Raw genomic sequence first — 24,128 nt, forward strand, 5'->3', positions numbered from 1 at the left:
TGTGCTGAAAGGTCACAATCTGTAGCTGTTAAATTCTGTGTTGACTTGAATTCAACAGTCGACAGACAAATGACTCACTGCACATATATCAAGCACAGTGATGTCAACCTGCTGCCCACAACAGGAAGTGAACACAATAGCAGTCACACAAAGCTGCCAGAAGAGACTCAGTGGAATGTGTTTTGTCTACTACAAATATTCTACAGAATACATTATGTACTTTCTGTTTTAATTAGGGATTTTATGAATTGTTCTACTTTATAATACCAAACAATATGGTTAAGGTACATTGGCACTAATAACATTACATTGGTACAATAATCTACCAATGTAATGATAAGTTTATAAGTTTATTTATATAGGGACAGTACAAAAAAAACATGATTCCAGTCGAAAACTGGAAAATATGTATTGCACACCAAGAGTAAGCTAATTTGCGTCTCGGGTCCCTAGAAAGGCTTTTCTAAAAAATAAAATAATTTTTTTTTAAAAATTATAATAATCGACTAATCATAGAATAAAACTAATACAGCAAGTCATTTAAACACATACAAATACAAACCTAAATGACCTGTACCTATTATAAAGATGCAATTACCCTGGCATGAATGTTCCCGTTTCACTTTTGGCCACTTCTTCTCAGAATACAACGAAGAAGTGCAATAAGAAATATGACGTGCATGTGATCATTGTTTCTCATTATAGTTTGTGATTTATTCTTCCTCTTTCTCACGAAGGGACTTTCCTAAATTCGCAAATTTCATAGCGTTATAAGGTCATCGGATGATTAAAAATTTGAAACCGACCTCACTTTCTGTCTGACAAAGGGTATTATGTTATTTTCCTGTGTCACAAGTTCATATAGCTAGGCCTATACATATAAGGAGATGCTGTGAAGTTTATACAAAAAAGTGCAGTATCCACCCACTGTTTATTTATTAATTAATATAATTCACTACTGGAAATCTGACCATCTTTATAACACAGAAATACAATATGTCTCTATTCAATTCACTGAAAAGCTTGTTTAATCCATTGATTCTATGCCAACATCTTCCCATTCATATCCGTTCCCATTCATAATAACAAACATGTAGAATATTTATTTAATTTTCGCTCTGATTCATAAAAGCCGGAGACAGTGGTGAAGGTTGTCTGTTCATTATTTTGGTTTCAGGTCAAAAGATTGTTGATTCCATTGAACACTGTCGTCTGAACGGATCTTAAAGTTCAGTCCTTGAGTGAATTGTTCTTGTTCTTTTCATACTTATCCATTGCACCTCTCTTTTCTGGTGCAGTGTTGGATGCTGATACGGGGATGGTTGCTGACGGCCATGTTGTTTGTTTGTGAGTGAGTGAGTGAGTGAGTGAGTGAGTGAGTGAGTGAGTTAGTTAGTTAGTTAGTTAGTTAGTTAGTTAGTTAGTTAGTTAGTTGTGGCCTAACAGTTGGACTTATAACCCGAAGGTCGCGGGTTCGAGTCTCAGTAACGACAGGAAGTGTGTGTGTAGTGAATAAACAGTGTTCTTTTCCACGCTCATTACCCACAACTGAGGTGCCCTTGAGTAAGGCACCAAACCCCCAATCGCTCCCCGGGCACCGCAACAAAAATACTGCTCCGGGTGTGTGTGTGTGTGTTCAATACTTACTGTGTGTGTGTGTACTTGGATAGGTGAAATGCAGAGCATGAATTCCGAGTATGGGACACCATACTTGTCTACACGTCACGTCACTTCTAGGAAAGACAGTTTAGCAGTCCAGTTGCACTTTATCATAGAACTGGTCATGTGGTAGAAGGCGGCCAATAAGATTCTTGTTTTTATGAATTGAAAATTTAATCTTGTTTAAAAACATATTAAACATGTTATAATTGTAGGATGAAATGAGGAATAAGAATGATTCTGTGGAGGATGTAACCAGCAGTGTTGGGGGTAACACATTACAAGTAACGCGAGTTAAGTAATCAGATTACCTTTTTCAAGTAATGCAACAAAATAGTTACTTTTTCAAATAAGTAATGCAGGTTACTTTACCACATGCACTGACTGACAGCTCTTCTGTCCCCATGTTGAGTGAAATCGTGAGTAAGTGCAGAGGCGTTGTGTGTGTGAACATGATGGTTATTGTAGCGGTAGACTAAATGTGAGCATGCATTTACTCATCTCACTTGCACAAAAACAGAATCAGTATTACTCAAAATAAATAAAACAGTGAAATGCAAACTCAGAATATTACCCAAACCTGCAATCATTAAATATGTTAAAAAATACACATAAATGTATTAACCGATGTCTTTGCTGCTGACTTTTGATGATCCAATCAAACCATACTAATAATGTCTTTAGATAAGCATCACATTTGCATTTGTTTGTTTTTTGTTTTTCATTTTTTAACAAACAAGCAAGCAAAGCTCAGATGAGAAAAAGTTCCACAAAACTACTAAGTAATGCAATTAGTTACTTTTTTAGGGAGTAACTCAATATTGTAATGCATTACTCTTAAAGGTAACTTTCTCAAACGCTGCAACGGAGGAGAAAAATAAAGAAAGATGACTGACTGATCACACAGAGCTGCTCTATCATGCTTGGTTGATTTCCTGCAAGCATGACATCATGATGGTACAGGTCACAGTGACAAATTCTTATGCTTGGAGTGCAAAGCTATCTCATTGTCATTTTTGTGGTTCCCCTTCTAATTTTCAGTTTTATTTGGCTCTGTCCTTGTTATTTGGAAATTTTATTATCTCCCCTTCATTTCTAATAAAAATATGATGGTGTTTCTGTGACTTTTTATATTAAGGGCTAATTAAAACTTACTATAATTAGCCTATAATTAGGTACTATAAAGAAACAGAAATTATATCTCAAGTAATTATGACAGCTTGTATAGGGAAAACAACTCTATTTGACTTTATTGGTATCTTGACTTCATGTATTATATGTTTTGTTTAGTACCTCATTTATTTATTATGCTACAACTTTTTGTCTCTATTTCTTTCAGGATTATCAGGTTCTGAGATTTTTGCAGTTGATGACACTCAAATCATATCCTGGCACATGTTTTTGCCAGGATATGATGCAGATGCCATTGCTTCCACCTCGTGGACAGGAACATTATTACACTGGTTCAATAGTTTTTCTTTAGACAGTTTTATTAAAATTAGTTGAGAACGAATTTTTATTTATTTTTTTACTGCTGAAAAAGGCCCTGAAACTTCCAAATAAGAATAACTTTGAGTGAAAGACTGAAAGATGTAAATTATTATAATTTATAAAATAATATTTGAAGTGTCATTTAAAGAAGTCACACTGGTCTGTAGATTTTATGTATTCATATTTCCCCACTATTTATTTTCTATAGAATTCTTGAAAAATTGCTTGATTAGTTCACATAAATTATTCCATATAACTTTCCAGTGTACTTACTCATTTTATAGTGACTTTATTCATACTTTATTCCAGGCTGTTGTGTGTATGTTTTGTACAGGCCAACAAATATCAGCCTGCAAAAATTTGTCTGAAAATTGTTTGTGACAACACCAATGCCATATGTGTATATCTTTTTTTCCCTCTCTTGATGCAGGACTTACAACATGAGTTGTACAGAGTACAGCATTTTTTTGTGTGTGTGTCTTCCAAAATTGCATTCATGTCTAGTGTTTTCCAAACAAAGAAACACAGTAGGCCTACAATCAAATCTGGCGGAAGTCTTTTGTGTTCTGTACTGTAATTCATAAATTGACGCTAAAACACATACTGTAAATTATCATCTTAAAACTGCCAGGTTCTTACTTTTATTAAAGTCCCCCTGTGGTGAAAATCAAGTTTTTAATGTTGTTTATATGTCTATGTGTTGTTTTTAACTCTGAGCTGGCGTAAGTATTTAGAGGAGGGACGAATTTGCATAATCATAGAACCGCGTATATTAAATTAGGCAAGGGTGTATTCAAGCTATTTTAAGGCATGAATACATTTTTTTTTTTTCAAGGAAATACGGTTAAACAAGTAATTTTATTGATAAAAGATGAGTTATTGACTGCAGGGGGACTTTAAAAAAAACGTTTTTGAAATAAAACAAAATTGGCCTTTTTTTAGCTCCGGATAATGGGCGGAGCTTTACAGCCAATCAGGAAGTTCTGCAGCCGCTGTCAATTATGACTAATGTTCTAATAAGCACAACTGCTTTAGAAGTAGCCAATCAACACATCTAGCGCCTAACAAGTCAATCAACATAATGTATTTTAAATCTGCCCAGCAGATGTATTTTAAATCTGCCCATACTACTGTATGTTGTTATTCTTTGCTGTGTAGTTCAGGATAGTCTTATTTAGTACTAATGCAGTTTTGGTAGTGTTTTAAGCTACCTCATTGCAGACACTTCAGTTAATCAGTGGCTATGGCTTTTGGATTTCTTTCAGGGTAATTGGTTTTTAACCCCCCCCCCCCCCCTCTTTTCTTCTTCTCTCTGTATGTGAAGTGATTCTAATTGAACTTGGCATTGTTTCTTTCTCTTTAGAGGGGTGCTCTTCCTGTGTGCTGTATCTTTTGCTCTAAGTGACTTCAAAAGCACGTTCCAGCAGTCCCCCAGTCTGCCACAAGGTAATGGCTTTTTAAAGAGACGTCTATCATTAGGGGATAATGTGTGTTTGCTTGTTTTCAAACTTCTTTTTGTCTTGCTCATAGTTCCCGTTGAGGTTGAGTGCAGGGACCGCTCCCTGTTCATCTCGGTAGACATACCATCCTCTGGTGTTGAGCCTCGCTTTGAGGCAGTTGGTGCGTTTGAGTTTTACATCCTCTTAGCATGTACTTTTGTTGTTATAAATGCAACATGGTGTTTTTTTTTTTTTTTTTTTTCTGTAACAGGACCCACAGGTGTGTATCCTGTTACAGTCCCCGGGTCTCATTGTGGTTACACTTACTCTGTTGATCCCCTGTTGGGTCGTGTGGTTCTCAGAGCCTCATACTTCTCCTGTTACACGAACAATCAGGTACAAAACGCCTATAATGATTGACGACTTTCAGGATAATGTTCATTTGAGTGTGATTTAGGTCTACACTACTGGCCAAATGCTTGGGGTCAACAAAAAAGGGTTTAATTAAATTGAACCTATTCCGAGATTCATTACTGTATTAACAATGGAAGTCTTTACTGTGACTCGTACAAGTTCAAATAAATGGCTTTTTGAACTTTCTACTCAAATAATCATGAGAAATCCCAGTTTGCACAAAGCAGCAATTTTTTCTTTTTTTTCTTTCTCGGTATGAAGAATAAATGGTTTGAGCACCAAAATCTGCATATTAGAAGAATCATGTGGTGAAAGATGGGTAATGGCTGCTGAAAGTTTAGCTTTGCCATCACAGGAAAAAGTTTTGGTCTATTAAAATAAAATTATTGACAGTGTGAAGTTTAATTTATTGCACTTATCTTTTGTCAAATTAACTTGGATGATTAACATATTTCAGAGAACAATTGAGTTTTACTAAATCTCCTTTGTATTAACTCAATATTAAGGCAACCAGGTGCCTTTTTTTGTAATTAAGTGTAACGTCCCAATACTACTGTATTTGATTAAATGCAGACTTGATCCTAAGAGACCTCAGAAAAACTCTTGTTGACCTCAATTTAAAGTTTAATGTAAGTTACTTTTTTTTTTTTCTCCTCCTCCCCCAGAATGATGAGGTCTTCAGCTTCATGTTCATTGTGATCATTACAGATGAGCGTGGTGGTGAATCACGTTTCAATTTCTCCAAGGCTTGCTCTGTTTCTTATTTTTCTCCAAGAGAGCTTACTTGTGAGGAGAACTACATGGAGGTATGAGTGAAACTTTCTTATATGTATTGTACTTATTTGATTTTTCTCACTCTTTCACTCTCTCACTCAGGTGTCTGTGGCAACAGCTCTTTTCTTCCCTGCAGCCAGCGGTGTTAAAGGTTTCTCTATGGTAAGTGGCTAGCTGTTTATCTTAATGGTTCACTTTGAAACATGGTCTTGGCTGCACTGCTTTTCTTCAAGCCCCAAAGTTCAGTGGAGTCCTGGCAGGTGATGCTACAACGAGATGGACAGCAGTCTAATGTCATGTCGCCTGAAGATGCTGCTGTTCTGGGCTACTTCATAATAATCACACCTGGCAGAATTGTGTTTCGGACAACCTTTGGGCAACCTTACGCTTCTGTCAAAATGGTATGCCACATAACCAAAATGGTTAATGTCACTTCCCCTTAACCCAGAACGGGTACATATGACCTGATCTCAAGTGTTTACACACATTTTTGACTGCCTTGTGATTCAATCATGGTTTAACTTGTTTCAGGTCAGTGGTGTTTCAGTTGAAGTGATCCAAGCCACTGTGTTTTTTAGACAGAACTGGATATTTGTCATGGTGGACCTGGTTGCTGCCTGCTCACTGGGTAAGAATCAAATATGTACACTGCCTGGCTAAAAAGTTGCTTAAGTCATTGATTGGATCGTTATTACAGTGATTGTTTCTAGCATGTTATGTTTGGCATTTCATTTCTTAAATAAGCATGTAGGAAGACGCATCACGGTCATTCCAGGAGGACAATGTCAAGATTCAGGCTCAAATTGTTAAAGAATGGTTGGGAGGAGCATTAATCCATTTTTACACATGAATTGGCTCGTCTGAGTTCAGACATTAAATTCATTAAAGTCTTTGGGATGTGCTGGAGGAGACTTTGCAGAGTGCTGGACTCTTGCTTTGTCCATACAAGATCTTGACCAAAAATAGGAAGCGTAAACGTTCTGATGTTGTTTACATCAAGAGTCATAAAATCAAGATCTTGTGTTGACGATGCAAGAGTCCAGCACTCTGTAAAGTCTCATCAAGCACATCCCAAAGACTTCCAATGAATTTAATATCTGAACTCAGACGAGCCAATTCGTTAGAATGAAAAATTTAAGGTCTGGACTCAGAGGTGCCAATCTTGACATTTGTCTCTTGAATCTTGACGTTGTCATCCTAGAATATGGCCATAATGTGTCCTTCTACATCAGGGGTGTCAAACTCAGTTCCTGGAGGGCCACAGCCCTGCAGAGTTTAGCTTCAACCCTAATTAAACACACCTGATCAGCTAATCAAGTCCTTCAGGCTTATTTGAAAACTGCATGTGTGTGTGTTGAAGCAGGGTTGGAACAAAACTGTGTAGGGCTGTGGCCCTCCAGGAACTGAGTTTGACACCTGTGTTCTACATGGTTAAGATATTAAAAGCAACACACTCCAATTACACTGAAATTATAGTTGAATTTACTACATTTATCGTAAGTGGTTGCACAATTGATTTTAGCTACATTTAAACAAGTGCATTAAGTTGAACTAAAATTTAAGTTTGTTTAAATGTAGCTAAAATCAATTGTGCAACCACTTACGATAAATGTAGTAAATTCAACTATCATTTCAAGAACTGTTGCCAAACATATAACATGCTAGAGACAACCACTGCAATGATCCAATCATTGACTCATTGAATCATGTTTTTTTTTTTTTTTGGGCTGGGCTTGTTTTAGCAACTAACTCTTAAGAACAGTGAGCATTATTTGGTATTGTGAAAAAGGGACACGTGCTGCACATCTGAAAGATGTTGCAGTAGTTCTGTTTTCAGGTTCCATGTTTAATTTAACAAATCATTTCAGATCAAGGCTCTTTTGATGGCTACATGCTTCACTGGAGGACCCCTGCAGTAATGACTCCTCTGGTTGCTCCACCTTCTGTGTTAAGGAGTGAGTCCATAAGCATGGGGGTTAATGGCGAGCTCCTAGATGAACAGAACTTTATAGACCGAGGCTACTCTGTGACATTCAGTGACGGGGCCATTGTTTGTAGCATCCCCATTGCTTCTGTGGGAGTGACTAGAAAGGTATGGTCGGGAGTTCTGTCCCTGTATGATGCTGGATTAAGCATCCAATGTTAAATATTAATTTGCCTGCAGAGCTTTGTGATCGACGGTATGTATCATGAGGTGTACGCCGTCCTGCTGACCTACCAGCAAGATCTTGTGGACCAGAATGGTGTGGACACCAAGTACAGTGTGTTCAAGCAAATGGCCACTCCAGCAATTCCTCATATTCCTTTTTCAATTAACCGTGAGTTGGGTTGCTTTTTAAATGGGCATGTCATTGCTGCTCTGTGAGGATCAAGTTCACTACAACTGTACTGTCTCTTCCAGAAACGATACCTGAGGAACGAGTCTTCACGGTCTACCTGGGTGATATTCCTTTTGATGTGGAGCTGATGTCCCTGGAGCTGAATGGGCAGGAGTTCTCCGTGTCAGCTGCCATGCAGATGGGATGTTCCATCACCAGAGTCCCACAAGACAATAATACTCTTGCGTATATCATTGGGGTGCCATTTGATGCCCAATTTGTTGTGAAGCAGGTGAGTTTGCTTTCGTTAACCGCATTCTCCATTCTCTTGGTCAGGCTTTTTTGTGGCTTTTCTACTTTAATATAAATGCAGACTCCTAGCTACCTTGACACTTTTGAGGGTGTCATTGGCATCAAAGTTTGTGGGAAAAACAAAACTCTGCTCCAAGAACTTGCTCTATGCATTTAAGACTAAGTGGAGCTGATTTCAGACCCATGTTTAAAAACAAGATTCCCTAAAGTCTGGCATTTGAGTTTTATCTGTCTGTCTTGCAGCTTATTGCAGAGAGCCTTTTTGAGTACTTTTTGGAAATTAAGTGGACTTTGATCATCCTTCCTCAAATGGAGCCCTATTACTATTTTTCTTCTCTGAGTGCTGTCGTTCATGATGTCTTTCATGATGTCGGTAAGAGTTTAAGAGGTTTTGCATTTCTTTTGGAACTTTTAGATACTTTAAACATTTGACAATGGTGTAATAAACTGTCTGCTAGAGCTGGGTATTGAGACAAACTTCACAATTCGATTCAATATTTTGGATATCAGGTACAATACATGGCATATTTTGAATGATATTTAAGGTAAAAATGAACTGATTTGTATTCAAACACTTAAAGCACTTATTTTTATAATGAAGTTATATGAAATGTAAACATTTAAATGGTGGCTGTCATAAAAACCTGCCATTTATTCAAATATGCATTCAAAATTGAATAACATTAAATTATGATTATGTAATATGGTGCATATTAGCAAAATGCTCCTAGTTAATTTTTCTAGCTGACTGATGAGTTTATGGTCACTGGATATGGTTTTTCTGAGGTAAATGTGACGTTACATGACATTATTTACAATCTGATTTACTGACGTCTTTCCACGGTTGAAACACTGAGCGATTCCATGTCACATGATACGGATTTCAATAAGTTGTACGCTACCTTAACACTTTCAGATGCTCATGTTTATTTTGCGCGGTAACTGGTATTAGGGCGGAAGAGAAGATCATGTGCGCTCCGTGCCAGAGCGATCTCACGCCACAGCGCCAAAACGGTATTAGTTTTTGAATTTCATAAGAAAATGGATCTAAATCTGAGACTTCATATCAATAGTTACAAAGCACAAAGATTATTGCGGTTTTATTGGATGGGATGCGCGCTACAATGTTTCATTCATCTGAAAAAGGATGACTAATCGATTCTTGAGATTTCAGATTCGATATCGGTCGTAAGAATGAGAATCGATTAAAATTGAGTTTTTTTTTTACCCAGCCCTATTGACTGCCATACACTTAGGTGTTCAATTTTACCTCAACAGACCCACCCATCTTTGACAGCATGTGTGCTAACAATGGCATACGCTTCATGAAAGCCTATCATGATTACGACTACTTGTGGGACATCGTCATCGGTCACTACCCGCTGACCCAACAGCTGGTGTCTGAGCGTGGCTACATAATGTCCAATGACAGCAACGCCTTCATTTTGGACGTCCCTCTATTTACAATTGGATACCGCTATGAGGTTTGTTAATCACTAGCAGGCCCTAACTGTTGAAAGCCATGACGTTTATTCAAATTGCTGAAGTTACACCCCTCTGTTGTAGAATATTACGCTGCAGCAGTTCTATGGCAGTTTTGAACTTCTCACCAGAAATGTTAAAACCCTGGAGATTGAGCAGTCCTCAAAAAAATACTGTCTCTTCCAAACCACTGAGCTCTTGGGTAATGTAGTGGTTCTTCTTGGCTTCACCCAAATTTATGGCATTGGCACCAGAGCGCACAATTCTCATATGAACTGGTTTAGGGATGGAATGGTCACTTTACACAATAGTCTGGTTAACTTTCAATTTAATTGTTTCTTTTGTAGTGTGCTCTGCTGAGGGTGTGATGACTGTAGTGAGTGATATCACTAAAGCGTTGCCTACTGCAGACCCTGCCCGAACCACACTATTGGACCCAAGCTGTAGACCTCAAGAAACTGATGAGTCCAGAGTCCTGTTCTCCTTCGGTCTTAACACCTGTGGCACTAGATTTCAGGTGCAGTTAAATGGGTGTCTTCCCCACCCCATATGCATATGAAAGTTACTTGACTTCACTTATTATTTTCACCCCCTTCTATTCAGGTTGATCCGCAGTATGTGACTTATGAAAACGAGATCATTTTTCATGAGATGTATTCCACAGACAGCAAGCCAGTAATCACGAGAGATGCTGCATACAGGTAATGTTATTACCCTAGTGCAGGGTTCACCAATCTCTGTCCTGGAGGGCCGCTGTCCTGCAGAGTTTAGCTCCAACACACCTGTTTGAAAGTTTCTAGTATGCCTAATGAGACCTTGATTAGCTGGTTCAGGTGTGTTTAATTGGGGTTGGAGCTAAACTCTGCAGGACAGCGGCCCTCCAGGACCGAGATTGGTGAACCCTGCCCTAGTGAATACCTATTAGTAGCCAACTTAACCACACAGCCATTCTCTCTCCCCTCAGGATGACCGTGAGGTGCATTTACCCAGTACATGGCACTGAAAGCCTCTTTCTGGACCAAAAGTTTAGCGCTGAGATGCCTGGAATTGGACAAATCACAGGATCTTTGATGGGCAAGTTAATTTGCTCAACTACCTGAGAGCCATTTGGGCTCCATGTAGGCCTAGAATAATCTTGAATATCTTCTATTTTCAGCTCCTCCCCAAGTGTTTAAGCCCGTGCAACCACAGAAACAAACTGTTATGAAGACTTATCAGGCAGCTCCTGCAATTGAATATGTGCGTGTGTGGCCCAATAGAGCTCGCCAGTAGACAGACGTGCTTGTCATTAGGTGAATTTTATTTAAAATTATTTGTGTATATGCATGTTTATGTATGTATTTTAAATGTATTCATTTAACCTTTCTTTTTCAGGACCTAATGGAGACTTTTAGATTTGGAGTGATGGTTAACAAACTTGTATCTTAAGCATTGTCTTCTGATTGTGCAGTTTATTTTCAAAATAAAACCTTTTCCTATAAAGCCGTATGGTGTCCCTTTTCACATGACAATAGGTTCTTAAATGTGTGAAGATGAGTCTGCATTGAAACATGTAATATCATTTAATGAAAGTTCTTATGGCATTGAAAGGGTTAAACAACTGTACAGACATAATGTCAATTATTGGGTATCAGTCCATGGTTTACTTACACTGTCCTGTATGCTCAAATGGAGCCCATTTACAACAGATCCACGGTTATAAAACAGGCCTCCTGTTTCTACACTGTGCAGGGAGCTCCATGTCTGCTGATGTCCAGTGTGGAGGGTCAAGGGAGGTGCTTTGGACACAATCTGTGGGTTCTGGGTGGGAGCCATGCAACTGGCACTACTGGTTGGGCATGTGCTCTGAGTCTTTGTGCTTTGAAGAAAAGCCAACTGGTTCTGTGTTTGGACCAAATTCTGAATCAGATTTTGGGTCAAGATGTGATTCTGATGGTGTGTCTGGTTTAGGATTTGCTGGTTTGGGTGTATCTGTAGTTTTTCTCTCCAGTCCTCTTGCTGCTGTCGATGGATCTTCATGTGAGCATTTCTACTTTTTATCTTGTAGAACATCCTGAAAAAACAATTTGCAAGGTCAAATGGAAGGCTGGACACAATTGGTTTCCAACATAAGCCATGGTGTTTGTTTCAATTGCATAAGTAGGCTATTAGAACAGCATAGGCAAAAAGCATTCATACTTACTTTCCACACTGTTTACAGGGGAAGCTTGTGGGAAGTAATGGGGTATGAATCAGTCTCTCGATACCTTGATTAACTAGCATCTTTGGGGCTGGAAGAACCTGTAGAAGAGGAGTTTCAAATATTAAATGTCTATTTTTAATCAATGCAAAAGCAGTATTCCACATGGTTCCTGATGTTGTCCTTCAGATGTACAAATCACAAGCTGTAAACTTGGTTAACGTGCATTTAATGTTACATTAAAAAACGGCCACAAATGTAAATCCGAACAGAAGGACAGTTTAATTAAAATCAAACAATACCAGGAAGAGGGAGAATGTTCCGCAAAAACAAACATTTATTCCACTGAAAATAGTAGCACGTGTATTTGAAAATGTCTCATTGCATATAATCTCAGTCTGACGCGCATGCGCGCTGTGAAGTTTACAGTAGACTCGCGTGCTGCTGTGCTGAGTCTTTTCGCATTCCAAAAAGGAATCACTCGCGTGAATTTCTCACATTTGCAGGATCAGGATATAACAGCAAAAGGTAGTTTTTCACTGTGGTAGAACATTTCTCAAACGTAAACGTATGCAATCTATCAAAGCAACTGACACGGAGCCACACTAAACTCTGCTTTTGAGTTGGACAGCTTGGGCCGTGCAATGTTTACTATGCAGCTCACTCTGTGACCTTGGGTAGTTTTCATGGTTTTTTTTTTTTTAAAAAGAAACGTTTTTCGGTTCAGTAAAAGTAGACGCGAGAAACGAAGCTTTTCTAACTCTAAATCAATTGCTTCGAGATTCATTGTATCGAAGCGCTCGAAACACCACATGAAAGTGTAATCTACCTTTAAATATGAAATTTCTGTAAAATTTGTGTTCTTTAATGTGTGTTATTATTAGACAGGGCATGGGAAAACTAGTTCAATTAAAAGCAATTAGGCTATAATTCTCCTTTTCGAATTAATGCTGCCTTCACGCGCTATCGGCAACAAATACAAACTCTCAGATACGAGTTTGATTCAAGCTCTCTGAACCACTGATTCGCAACAAATGATTCTTAAATGTTTCGAAGCTTCACGATGTCAGTCTTTCTTACCTGATTGATGACTGCTGCAAGTCTCTCTTCCTCCAAACTTTCTTTTTCTCTCTCCATCTGCTTCCTTTGTTTCTCTGAAAGCCTCTTGGAGTTGTAATAGAATTCAATACACTGTGACACCTGCTTTGTTCTCACCTGAAAGCATGAACACGTTGAATTGCAAATGCTGTGATCCCAAATATTTGTGGCTTAGATTTACAAATGTTTGATATATTTACCATTTTATGTACAAAGGAGAAATCTTTTCCATAAATTGTAAATGCCTTATGGAACAGTCTTTGTTCACTCAAAGTCCAGATATCCATTCCTAAATGCAAAGTGAAATTGGATGAGCCTTATTTTATAATTTGTTGATTTAAACGTTTTTGAGAATTAAATTAGGGTAGGCAATTTTTTTTTATAAATTATTTTTGTTATTCTGGTTAAATCTCCTCACATCCTGATAGCAACCAATAATAGAAGTGGTCTAAATATTAAAATATGTACATGTCTTCTGTGGAAGTCTCAGGAATAAAAAATGTTTGTCCAATCATTGCATTCGGTCTAAACATCACACATCAGCACGTTTCATGCTATGCAAAGTTAGACAGACGTCAGTCACCGAGCGTCACAAACAAACAGCCTTTTACAGTTCCTCTTGAACCAAAACTACGAGCTTATATTCACACCATGTCTTAACCGTTATGACGAGATGGCAACCTGTAACGTTCTCAGACTATTTGTGATTTTCTATGTCAACAATATTAACGCCGAAATGAATCTGCAGCAGTCAGCTGGTACAAGTCATATCTCTGTAAGTTGTTTACGTTCATTATTATTGTAATGTTATGTGCTTTGAGACGAAGTAATTTAACTCCATATCTCTTGTGTTGCTTTGTAGACTCTTCTGTGTGTGCTTTGAAGGAGGCGTGGCTTTGGAGACCTGTAGGGAGGGTGGGATCTCATGCTTTCAAAGCTAACTTGCTATTGCTAGCCTCTCTGAAATTGCCTACCCTACCTTTTAAAAAATGAGTATTTACCAGAATAGTGATAGTTTTCTGATGGAGGGGAGTCTTTAAACAACAGCATCTCCAGCGCTGCCTGTTGTATAGGATTGGTGGAGAGGGAAAACGGGGAAAAGAAGGAAATTAAATATCACGCTGAAGTAATTTGTGGAAGACAGCTTGTCATCAAAAAGTCATGACCATTTTGGAGAGGTAATTGTGAATAGAGTCTTGTAATATCATAAATCTATAAACATGAATTCATAATGAATTTTGCACTTACTAGAATGTTTCCCTTGCAACGAGACAGGCTGTGAAGGGCAAGCTCCAGATTGGCGCCCCCTCCTGGTAGAACACTGGAGGCACTCAGGTCAAGAAGATTCTCAACTGAGGTTTGAAATCACACTCATGAATAATGTTTCAAAAAACCTCTTGCTTTATGATAATTTGAATATTTTTATTACCATGCTGTAAAAGGGTGTCATTTTCTTCTAACTCTGCCCAAGGTTTCCATAACAGCTCCTCCCTGACCGCTTCCTCTGGACATTCCTCATGCTCTCTTCCTACTATCAGATCTGGCAGCTCAGCTTGGAAATCAGGGCCTATATTTATGAACCTTGAATGTGATAGAAAGTTTAATGACATTATCTGTCTCATAAAATAATAATAATTCATAATTTGTTACATTTATATAGCGCTTTTCTAGGTACTCAAAGCGCTTTACATATGGAAGGGGGAATCTCCTCAACCACCAAACTTTTTGTTTCTTAAAATGAGGAAGGATTTGACACAACCAAGCAGATTCTTACCAAATCAAGAAATAAAAAACTTGACACCAATTTTTTTATTATTATTGTTGTCAAATAAGCAACTATTCTTTTCTGTTGTTCAGGCACGCTCTTAATAAAACAGCATTTGCTTCAGGGGAAAATCATTCTCAGCGGCAAGGCTCTGCTTCGTATATGACACCAATGAGCGACTGAGAAGGAAGAAACAAACATCTGAATGCTCACCTTTGTGAGTCATCCTCTTTCCTCTCGTCTGTCCACAGTGCTCTGTTTTCCACAGCAAGGGAAGAAAGCAGGTTGCAGAAGAGCCCCGTTCCACTACGTGTCGGGTTCAGCATCGGCGGTGGTGTATAGTGAGACACAGTTCCTTCCCAGCTCTCCATGAACTCTCTACTCAGCTGGATCACACTGTTGAACGGCACTCCAGTATATACGGAACTGGGAACATTCTATGAACAAAAGTTGCATGTGAGTTATGCTACGTAAAATGTCGCTGTAGAGCCAATCACAGCTTATAACAGTCGAAGGCATTAAGGCTTGTGGTTTTAACCTAACACTCGTAACTGTGCGTTCAAACAATATGTGAAGCTTTTTCTATTTGATATATTTTATGTTTTTATTTTATGTATACACTACCATTCAAAAGGTTGGGGTCAGAAAAGTCTCTCATGCTCGCCAACTGCTTGTCGTTGATCAAAAATCAGTAATATTGTGAAATATTATTACAATATATGGAATATTACAATATATAAATGTAAAAAAATAATTTAAAAAATGGTAATGCATTTTAAAATGTAATTCATTTATTCCTGTGATCAAAGCTGAATTTTCAGCATCATTACTCCAGTCTTCAGTGTCACATGATCCTTCAGAAATCATTCTAATATGCTGATTTATTATTAATGTTGGATACAGTTGTGCTACTTAATATTTTTTTATAACCTGTGATACTTTTTCAGGATTCTTAGATGAATAAAAAGTTAAAAAAAGAAGAGCAATTATTTAAAATAGAAATCTTTTGTAACAATATACACTACCGTTCAAAACTTTGAGGTCGGTAATTTTTTATCTTTTTTTTTTTTTTTAAAGAAATGAATACTTTTTTTCAGCCAGGATGTGTTATATTGATAAAAAGTGATAGTAAAGACTTATATTGTTAGAAAAGATTTCCATTTTGATTAAATGCTGCTCTTTTTAACTTTTTTTCCAACATTAATAATAACTGAGTATCAAATCAGCATTTTTGAATGATTTCCGAAGGATCATGTCACTCTGAATACTGGAGTAATGATGCTGAAAATTCAGCTTGACATCACAGAAATTAATTATATCTTAAAGTATTTAATATACTTTAAGATATAATTAATTTCTGTGATGTAAAGCTGAATTACAAAAAACATTATTATATTTCACAATATTGCAGTTTTTTCTGTATTTTTTATCAGATAAAAGCAGGCTTGAGAAGCTTAAGAGACGTCTTTCAAAAACATTACTACAGTACCGGTCAAAAGTTGCCATAACTAAATTAATTAGTAAATAGTTGGTTTCATGCCTGTGTGCTGGAGGACCTCTGAGGTTTGTCTGAGGACCCAGGATTGAAGTTCTGTCCAAAACTGATTCGTGATCCTTCTCCGGGCTCTGACCCCTGCACATGGAGACTGGACTGGTGCAGAGAAGGTCCATATGAATGGGATGATTGCCCCATCTGTCAAGATGAGAAAAATAGTTGTGAATGTTGCATGCTAGCAAAACTACACGAGAATGATGCATTGATCTAAAATGCTTGACCAGGGTAACAATCTGTGTGAATGTGCAGATGACAGACCTGAGGCCATGTCATGTGATCCTCAGATGTCCTGGGCTCGTGACCCAGATGTTGCTGCACGCACGACTGAGGATGATGATGTTGAGCCAGTGCAGGGTTGAGGGACATTTGCATTGAACAGTCTATGCAAGCAAAAACACGTTTCATTATGCATTTCAAAACAGGTCAAACACACAAAACGTCGCATTTACGTTACCCCTACCTTTCTGCAGGGAGTTTATTTGTTTCAGATGAGGGCTTCCATGCTCCGAATAAACTAGGGAGGAGTTTGAATCTTGTTGGAGGTGCTGCGTTAAGTCCAAACTTTCGTTGCCGTCGGCTTGCAGCTGGAGCCAAATGGGGTGATTGTACCTGCTGGTGGACGGCGAAGGTAAAGAGGGGAAGAACTGCAGCGACCCGTCCGTCTGCGATTGGCTCAAGATCTGTCCGGGTAGGAAGTGTTGAGGTCGTTTGGGAGGAGAGAAGGACTGAGGAGGCAGGGGCGTTGGAGGTGGGCTAAGAACCAAAGGGAAAGAGAGGGAATGGGAAGGAGGAGTAGAGTTGTTGAAGCCGCTCTGCTCTCCTCCACCCTGCATTCGCGGCGTGTTGCGACTGCAAAACGCCTCGGAGAAAGAATCCAGTTTCTGTTGCTGGCGCCCAGTTGGTTCGTAACAGTCTGCCGCCTCCTGTTGGTGGCAATGAGAAGTCCAGTCGGTCTCATACACTCCAGCTTGTGCCTTGATCCTGTTGAGTCCCATAGAGGACACTGGGGACATACTTCCCCAATAAGCAGTGCTCCCCGATTGATCTATTCCATTCAGAGCACTCCCGGTGCCATCCGTGGCTTCACACGGGACTTCAAATGGCCCGAGCCCACTCATTGAGCTTTGCTGGTAAAGGTCGTGGCTTGACCTTTGACCTTCTGTCTGAGGTCGAAACATAGGAGCGAAGGAGAGCGACTCGGGTTCGGGAGATGCGTGGTCAGCCATGTGGCGTGTTGTAAATGGCTGAAGCACTCTCGAGTTAGAAGACGCTCATTGCATCTGAAAACTGAAAAGACACACAAAGATCATGAGAAGTCATCGAAACCCTTTCAAGCTCATGAACGTTAGTGAGCCAAACCACACAAACAACCGATAAATGGTTTCTTTGCATCTCCCTCTGTAACAGATGCTTTTTAGCTGCAAAGAAAAACAACGTCGTAGACACAGATAAACGCAACAATCAAAAGACCACAAACGGCCTTTGTTTGTTCTATGTTTAGCTTTTTACATTTTCTCTCATCCTTTTTACTCACACTTTTTTTGTTTTGTCTAGTGCTTACTCACCAATGTTCCTCTTTCTTTGTCCATAACCTGTTGCTTTTGTTCGTGTGCTATCTATTCACGTCGTCCTGTGAACGTGTGAACGAGCAAACGAAATGAAAACGCAGCCACGTGTGAAAGCAGCCGCTCTCTCTCTGTCGCTCTTTCTGGCTCGTGCGCAAACGCATCATACTTAAACGTGAAAACACTTTCTCACACATTTCTTTGACAGGTGCCACCGATCAAAAGGTAAGCCTTCGGTTGTCATAGAGTCACCCCCTCCCTTAAAACCCCGAACCGAAAGCCACATCCTGAGGAAGCAGTCACGGATCTCCCTCTATCTCTCTCTCTTTCTATATCTCTCTCCCTCTTCTGTCTTGCTCTCCTCCTTAACCTCCTTTCCTTCTCTCAGTCTATTTTTATCTGTTTCCCTACATCACAGACTAAAGCAATCTGTGGTATACTCACAGTCTCCCTCCTGGTCCGACGAGGATGTCATTCATGGTTAGACAGACAGACAGTCGAGCAAACGGCAGAATCCAGCAAAACTTTACTTTTTTAAACAATTAACAAAAGCAGCAGGATGAAAGCTTGTTGTCTTCACTGATGTTGGCAGGTTATGAGACCTTTTAGGGTTATTGTGCTTGTGGCTCAGAGTGTTATCTTGAGATTCACATCTGTTGTGGTTAGTGACTTCAGTGTAAAGAACGTAAGAGTTGTTTAACTGGCAGGTAAGGCGTGGGTGTGCGTGTTAGAGTGTATACGAAATGAGTGAGAGGCAACGCTTCCTGTCGAGTTTGTGTGTGTCGGTCAGAGCAAGAACATGTTTGTGTGGTTTTTTATTTTGGTATTTCTTTTTTTGTGTGTGTTAATGTTGTGTGTTAAGTGTTTAACTTAATTGCTTTGGTTGAGATTTTGTGCATGCATAAGTGTGTGTGTTTCTCTGTGCATGTGTTTGTGTGGGCGAAAAGATATAGTGTGTTCACGCCAGTGAGAATCTGTGGTTGTTCAAAATCATGTGACGGGAAGTTGACCATGAAACAACGACAGAACAGGAAGTGGACAAGGGAAACCTCCGTACACCCCGCCTCCGCTCGCTCGCTCTCTTTCTGCAAGTGTATCCCTCTTATACCCACAATATAAAATTGTTTCCATACCGCATACATTGTCTTCGCACCCCTTTTTCCACCCACATATAGTGTTTCCCTCTCTTTTCTCTCTCTCTCTCTCTCTCTCTCTCTCTCTCTCTCTCTCTCTCTCTCTCTCTCTCTCTCTCTCTCTCTCTCTCTCTCTCTCTCTCTCTCTCTCTCTCTCTCTCTCTCTCTCTCTCTCTCTCTCTCTCTCTCATGCTATCTTATTCACACTATTTTAACTGGATAATAGCACTTCAATCAACGTAACCACTGCATTTTTATTTTGAATGACAGGTCAGTACTACAGATCCTCCCACTCTGTCTCCGTGAGCCATCACACGTTGAGAGAACGTGAATCTGGACGGCCCCCGCACAGGTTGTAGGTTTGGCAGTTTTGGCTGATGAGGGTGATGTTAATTCAGTGGTGAGTACAGTATGAATGTACCTGCACAAATCACCTACACAAACCTCACAATTAGCATAATGTGGGTGAAAGAATAAAGGTGAAAGACAATACGCAGTGAGCAGACGGATCCTGGACCAGAGAAATGTAGATTTTTTACTCTCACTGCCCTACTTCTCTTCTTTTTTCTGGCTTTTAAATCTGCTTTCTAGACGTTTTTAATACACAAGGACGGAGAGTGTAAGAATTTGGGACTAATTTGCATGCTTAAAATGCAATGTTTCATCCTTAAATCAGAATTGCATGCCCTAAATCCGTATGTCATCAGATAATACTGGAGAATGGGGCGAGCGGGTTAAGGGGGACCAAAACAACATAGGATATAATTGATGGAAAGAGGAGTGTGGAGGCTGTTTTCTAGTTTTCTGTCAGATGTGTGAAAGAGTGAACAGAGGAGGGGGAAAGCAGCAGAGCGGTTTGGACTTTTTTTCCTCTCCTTCTCTATCATTCTATCAAACCGTTTATCTGTGAGACAACCTTTATAAGTGCATGCAAAGAGATGACAGATGAATGCGTCGAACAAATAAAAGAAGTGAGAAAGGAATGAGAGGACAACCTAAACTCCCGTTGAATGTGTCCTGTAGTTTAGGTTACGCAAATTAATATAAGTGCAAATTACGTCCCTGCAGTTTGTAATGAATTTAGACTCTTCTCCATCATTAGTCTAGTCCTGTCTGATTCAAAGTCAGATGTGCTGATGATGCATTTTAGAAGTAATATTTTACAGAGCTAATATATAACAACGGCAACTTTCCACTGAATTTCAGGACTAATTACGAAAGACCACATGTGGCCATGAGAATAATACATCACTACGTGAAAACTACGCAATCTTTAACTATTGTGCACATAGACTTCAGCTGTAGCGTCTTTAGGATTGTTGTCTGTTATGTGACGAATTGCTTGTGCTGTGAGTTTTTTCATTAGCACTGGATAAAAGTGTCTGCTAAATATAATAAAAATAAATATCAGTGTGCAATTCAAGATTCTGATACTTATGTCTGGCCGTCCATGTCTACCCAGCTCTGAGCCGGTGACCTTTTTTTATGATAGCATATACTATTATAAAGTATTTTTAGTTTTGGAATTGTATTGAATTTGATGGTGCCCTTTTATAATAGCTAAAATGTAATTGTAAACTTGGAATTAATCAATCAAATTATTAGCACAACTGTAATCGCTTATTGGTTAGTGAACCCAATGATCCGAAGTTCGCTGAAAGGCAAAGTCTGTAATTTAGATTTATATTTGCATGAAAATATATTTTTTGTCAATATTACATTTTCATGGGTAGTCATTTTCAGTGCTAAATGTCACACATTATTATCAAATCGACCCTTACTTAAGTTATTTCTATAAGGCGATTCTTGTCGCACACGTTTCCCATGCAAAAATAAAAGAATTGTAAAAGTGTAGCATTAAAAGTTCCATATAAATACATATAAGCGACAGTTTAAATGTACGCTTTTATGATTACATGAATATATTTTGGTTCTGCTCAAAAGGTTTTCTATTGAGAGAATGATATAAAAAATGACAATAAAGAAGACAAAATCTGTATGACTCACGAGCCATTGCAGTCTCACTGATATAATGATTATCGATCAGATTTATCACCAATATCATTCATTCTTGTGTTTGAATTTTTTTTGTATGTGTGTTTTTTCAAATCTGTGCAGAAGACAAAAAGTAGCGAATTTGTGTCTAACTGGGTTTAATCTAAAAATGTTTAGTGCAAAATGATAATCATGAATGCAAATAGTGACAGGCCTCTAATGCAATCCATCCTCGAACCTGCATGAATAAAACCTTGAACCAGTATTTGTCTATAATATGTAAAAGAAATACAATTTTTTTTGTTTTGTTTATATTAAACAGGCGCAATCTAGATTAAATATCTTGCTTCTCACAGTCAAATGGTCCAACATATCCAAAATCAAATAACTGACACGCAAGAAGTGTTCAGTGATGTTTCTAAGGACTCCCAGAGTCTACATACCAGTATTTGTTTAGCTATGTAAATGAAGACACAGTATACTGTCATTTTATATAAAGCTAATTATAATCAATAGATTATCTATATCTATAGACAATAAAAAAAAAAAAATATATATATATATATATTTACATCTGATATGCGACATTTGACACTATCTGAACATGCAGTCTGCGCTTTACTTAACGTATCAATCAGATTACATCAAGCCAACTCTACTTTTTCTTTTTTTGTATTCCATTATTTTAAAAAGCATCGCTAATTTGTGGTTTGTGACCATCGTCATATTCAGTTTGACCTTTACAAAATAATGATGGGAGTTTTAAAATTCACTTCGCACCTTACAAAAACCCATTCAGTAGCTGAATAACAAAGACGTAACCGCTGTTTAAGCAGAATTACTTTTGCTGATCATTTTAAAAGCTAAATTTGGCCGCAGTGATCAGTTCACAGGAAATATGCCCTTGCTGGATGACAACATCAGACAGAACTCTTGCTTAGACATCATTTAAATGACACTAAGAGTTAAAGGCACAAACCAGAGGCTATTCTATTAGTAGTAGGATTCTCATTAAGCCTAATTATTGTTTCAGTATATTTTTTTACAGTGTAAAGTTTAAACTGAATATTTTGGCTAATGATTTCTTATACATATTTTCAGGAATCAGCATCGCTTGGATGAGTAGTCGAGAGCAGCAGAGTCATGGAGGCGGTTGCAGGACATTATCCGTCATATTACAGGTGAGTTTAATTTCGGGAGCACTTTAGTTTACAGTCCTGTACATACTATGTACTTATTATAGCAATTACAATAACTGGGTAATAACCCTGAACCTCCCCCTAAACCTAACCTTAACCCATGTAGTTACCTTAAATTACCAGTACTTTCATGGATAAGTGCACTGTAAGTACACGTACTGTAAAATAAGTTTAGCGTAACCTTAATTTCATAAATGACTATTCGGAATTGCTTTTCCACGCATTACATTTTACTTTGCAGTAATAGCAAAAAGCCTTAACTTCGCTTATTAGGCCCCGCTTTGTCAATATGAAAAAGTATGCAAATGACAGAAGAATCACACAGTGAATTATACATTATTAAGTGAGTTATGAATAATTTGCATTGTCCACCATCAACAACTACGTCATTAATGACCTGCTGTCTGGGTTAAAAGGAAGAACCTTGCGCAATCTCAGTTGTTCAGGAATATCAGCCCCATAATCATTGACGCGACTCTTCAATTGCACGTAAAAGGTGAGCTAAAACAGGAATTAACCTTAAAAGCTGCAAAATAATTTTTTTAAGTTACACATTCAAAAAATTATTGACTGAATATGACTTACAGAATAGAAAAGCATCGTTTTACTATATAGTGTTTTTTAGGTAAAGAGCACAGAACCAAAAAGAGCTTTTTAAACAGGGACGTGTAAATTCACAGATTATCAACAAAATCGCTCAACTATTTTGTGCTTCGCAATACACCGAATGTTGCAGAAGCCACTGTAATATGCTCATGGAGCGTTAAAAATGCTGTTAAGTATTAGGAAATGATGCATCTCATAACCTAAAGAGGATATACCTTAATTAAATGCAAATAGAGGTACATTACAGTCAAAAAGAAACCACATTCAATCCACGCAATCCAATACTCCAGTTGTTTTCCTAAACTAGGCCTCAAACACGCAGATCCATGTTTCTCAGCTGAAACTGTTTTTGCTCAAGTCTACGAGTCGGATGCAATGCACAAGCTTATCACTTTTAAGAACAAGCGAAACACACATGCATCGCTTTTACATTCAAGATGTGCAGAAAAACAAGATGAGTGTCCGCGCAGCCATGCCTGTGTCTTAAACATCTGAAATGCATGTGCACATACTTGTAAAACACTTCTTATAGCACTCGCGAACTCTGTCCTTTCTTGGCTTGTTCATAAATAGAGTAAGATGTCACTTACCTCTTTGAAGTCAAGGGCCGCAGGACAGTTGAACTCTACCAGCTACATGCACGTCTGAAAGCACGAGTGAATGAAGGAGGGATGTACTGTTAAGGTAAGACAGACAGAGAGAAAGACATAGAGAGACTCTGCAGAGGCGTTGGCGATGGTTAACTTTTCGGTACGGCAGTCTTCTCTTGGTTCCTCTGATCTTTTGAAGCCTTTGTCATTGTGATCCTGGAAACGAGTGAGAAAAAAACACATCATACACCATAGAGTGTGTGAGAGAGAGAGAGAGAGAGAGAGAGAGAGGGAGGAAAAAAAACCTGTATTGCTCCGTCTCAGACCTCGGAGGCAGCTCTCAGTTTGACAAAGCGCCTGTCCTTGCCCCTATTTCTTTTTCACTCTCTCTTTCTTATCTATCTTGTGTTTGTTTGTTATTCACCGCTATGAAATGCTGCTTGGGAAAAATGTATTCTACAAACTTGTATCCTATTGGTTGTAGGACACTGGTATGTGATGGTCTCCTATTCTTCAACCGGGTCCATGAAGGAACTACATTGGGTCGATGTAGA

The 24,128-nt window shown here is 38.5% G+C and overlaps 2 protein-coding genes and 1 long non-coding RNA gene across 5 annotated transcripts; 2 read left to right on the forward strand and 1 right to left on the reverse strand.

Moving 5' to 3' along the window:
• Positions 1-4,273: 4,273 nt before the first annotated feature.
• Positions 4,274-10,989, forward strand: zpax4 (zona pellucida protein AX 4; the record flags this gene model as incomplete). The annotated part of the gene is made up of 17 exons (XM_079865794.1): positions 4,274-4,416; positions 4,514-4,596; positions 4,681-4,770; positions 4,861-4,985; positions 5,669-5,809; positions 5,880-5,939; positions 6,011-6,178; positions 6,309-6,405; positions 7,646-7,869; positions 7,942-8,095; positions 8,179-8,387; positions 8,651-8,780; positions 9,686-9,891; positions 9,974-10,091; positions 10,237-10,406; positions 10,493-10,590; positions 10,854-10,989. Exons 1-17 carry the CDS (start codon positions 4,394-4,396, stop codon positions 10,987-10,989), a joined length of 2,232 nt encoding a protein of 743 aa, XP_079721920.1. The 5' UTR covers positions 4,274-4,393.
• A 333-nt stretch (positions 10,990-11,322) lies between these two features.
• On the reverse strand, positions 11,323-23,831 carry LOC307155756 (uncharacterized protein). 3 transcript variants are annotated; one of them, XM_079866681.1, is made up of 12 exons: positions 23,575-23,831; positions 16,947-17,773; positions 16,745-16,866; positions 16,472-16,624; positions 15,145-15,368; positions 14,596-14,747; positions 14,415-14,518; positions 14,168-14,228; positions 13,367-13,455; positions 13,149-13,283; positions 12,072-12,169; positions 11,323-11,942 (listed from the first exon to the last, which is right to left on the reverse strand). In XM_079866681.1, exons 2-12 carry the CDS (start codon positions 17,710-17,712, stop codon positions 11,510-11,512), a joined length of 2,337 nt encoding a protein of 778 aa, XP_079722807.1. In that variant the 5' UTR covers positions 17,713-17,773; positions 23,575-23,831; the 3' UTR covers positions 11,323-11,509. The 3 variants fall into 3 exon arrangements, with proteins under 3 accessions (XP_079722807.1, XP_079722808.1, XP_079722806.1); XM_079866682.1 differs by lacking the exon at positions 23,575-23,831 and adding an exon at positions 18,496-19,303 and having other exon boundaries at positions 11,434-11,942; XM_079866680.1 differs by lacking the exon at positions 23,575-23,831 and adding an exon at positions 18,052-18,374 and having other exon boundaries at positions 11,434-11,942.
• On the forward strand, positions 12,516-14,518 carry LOC307156238. The gene is made up of 3 exons (XR_013820681.1): positions 12,516-12,596; positions 14,240-14,344; positions 14,442-14,518. It is a non-coding gene; the product is annotated as an uncharacterized lncRNA (long non-coding RNA).
• Positions 23,832-24,128: the final 297 nt, after the last annotated feature.

Source organism: Squalius cephalus (genome assembly GCF_949319135.1).
Source record: "Squalius cephalus genome assembly, chromosome: 3".
NCBI lineage: Eukaryota > Metazoa > Chordata > Actinopteri > Cypriniformes > Leuciscidae > Squalius > Squalius cephalus.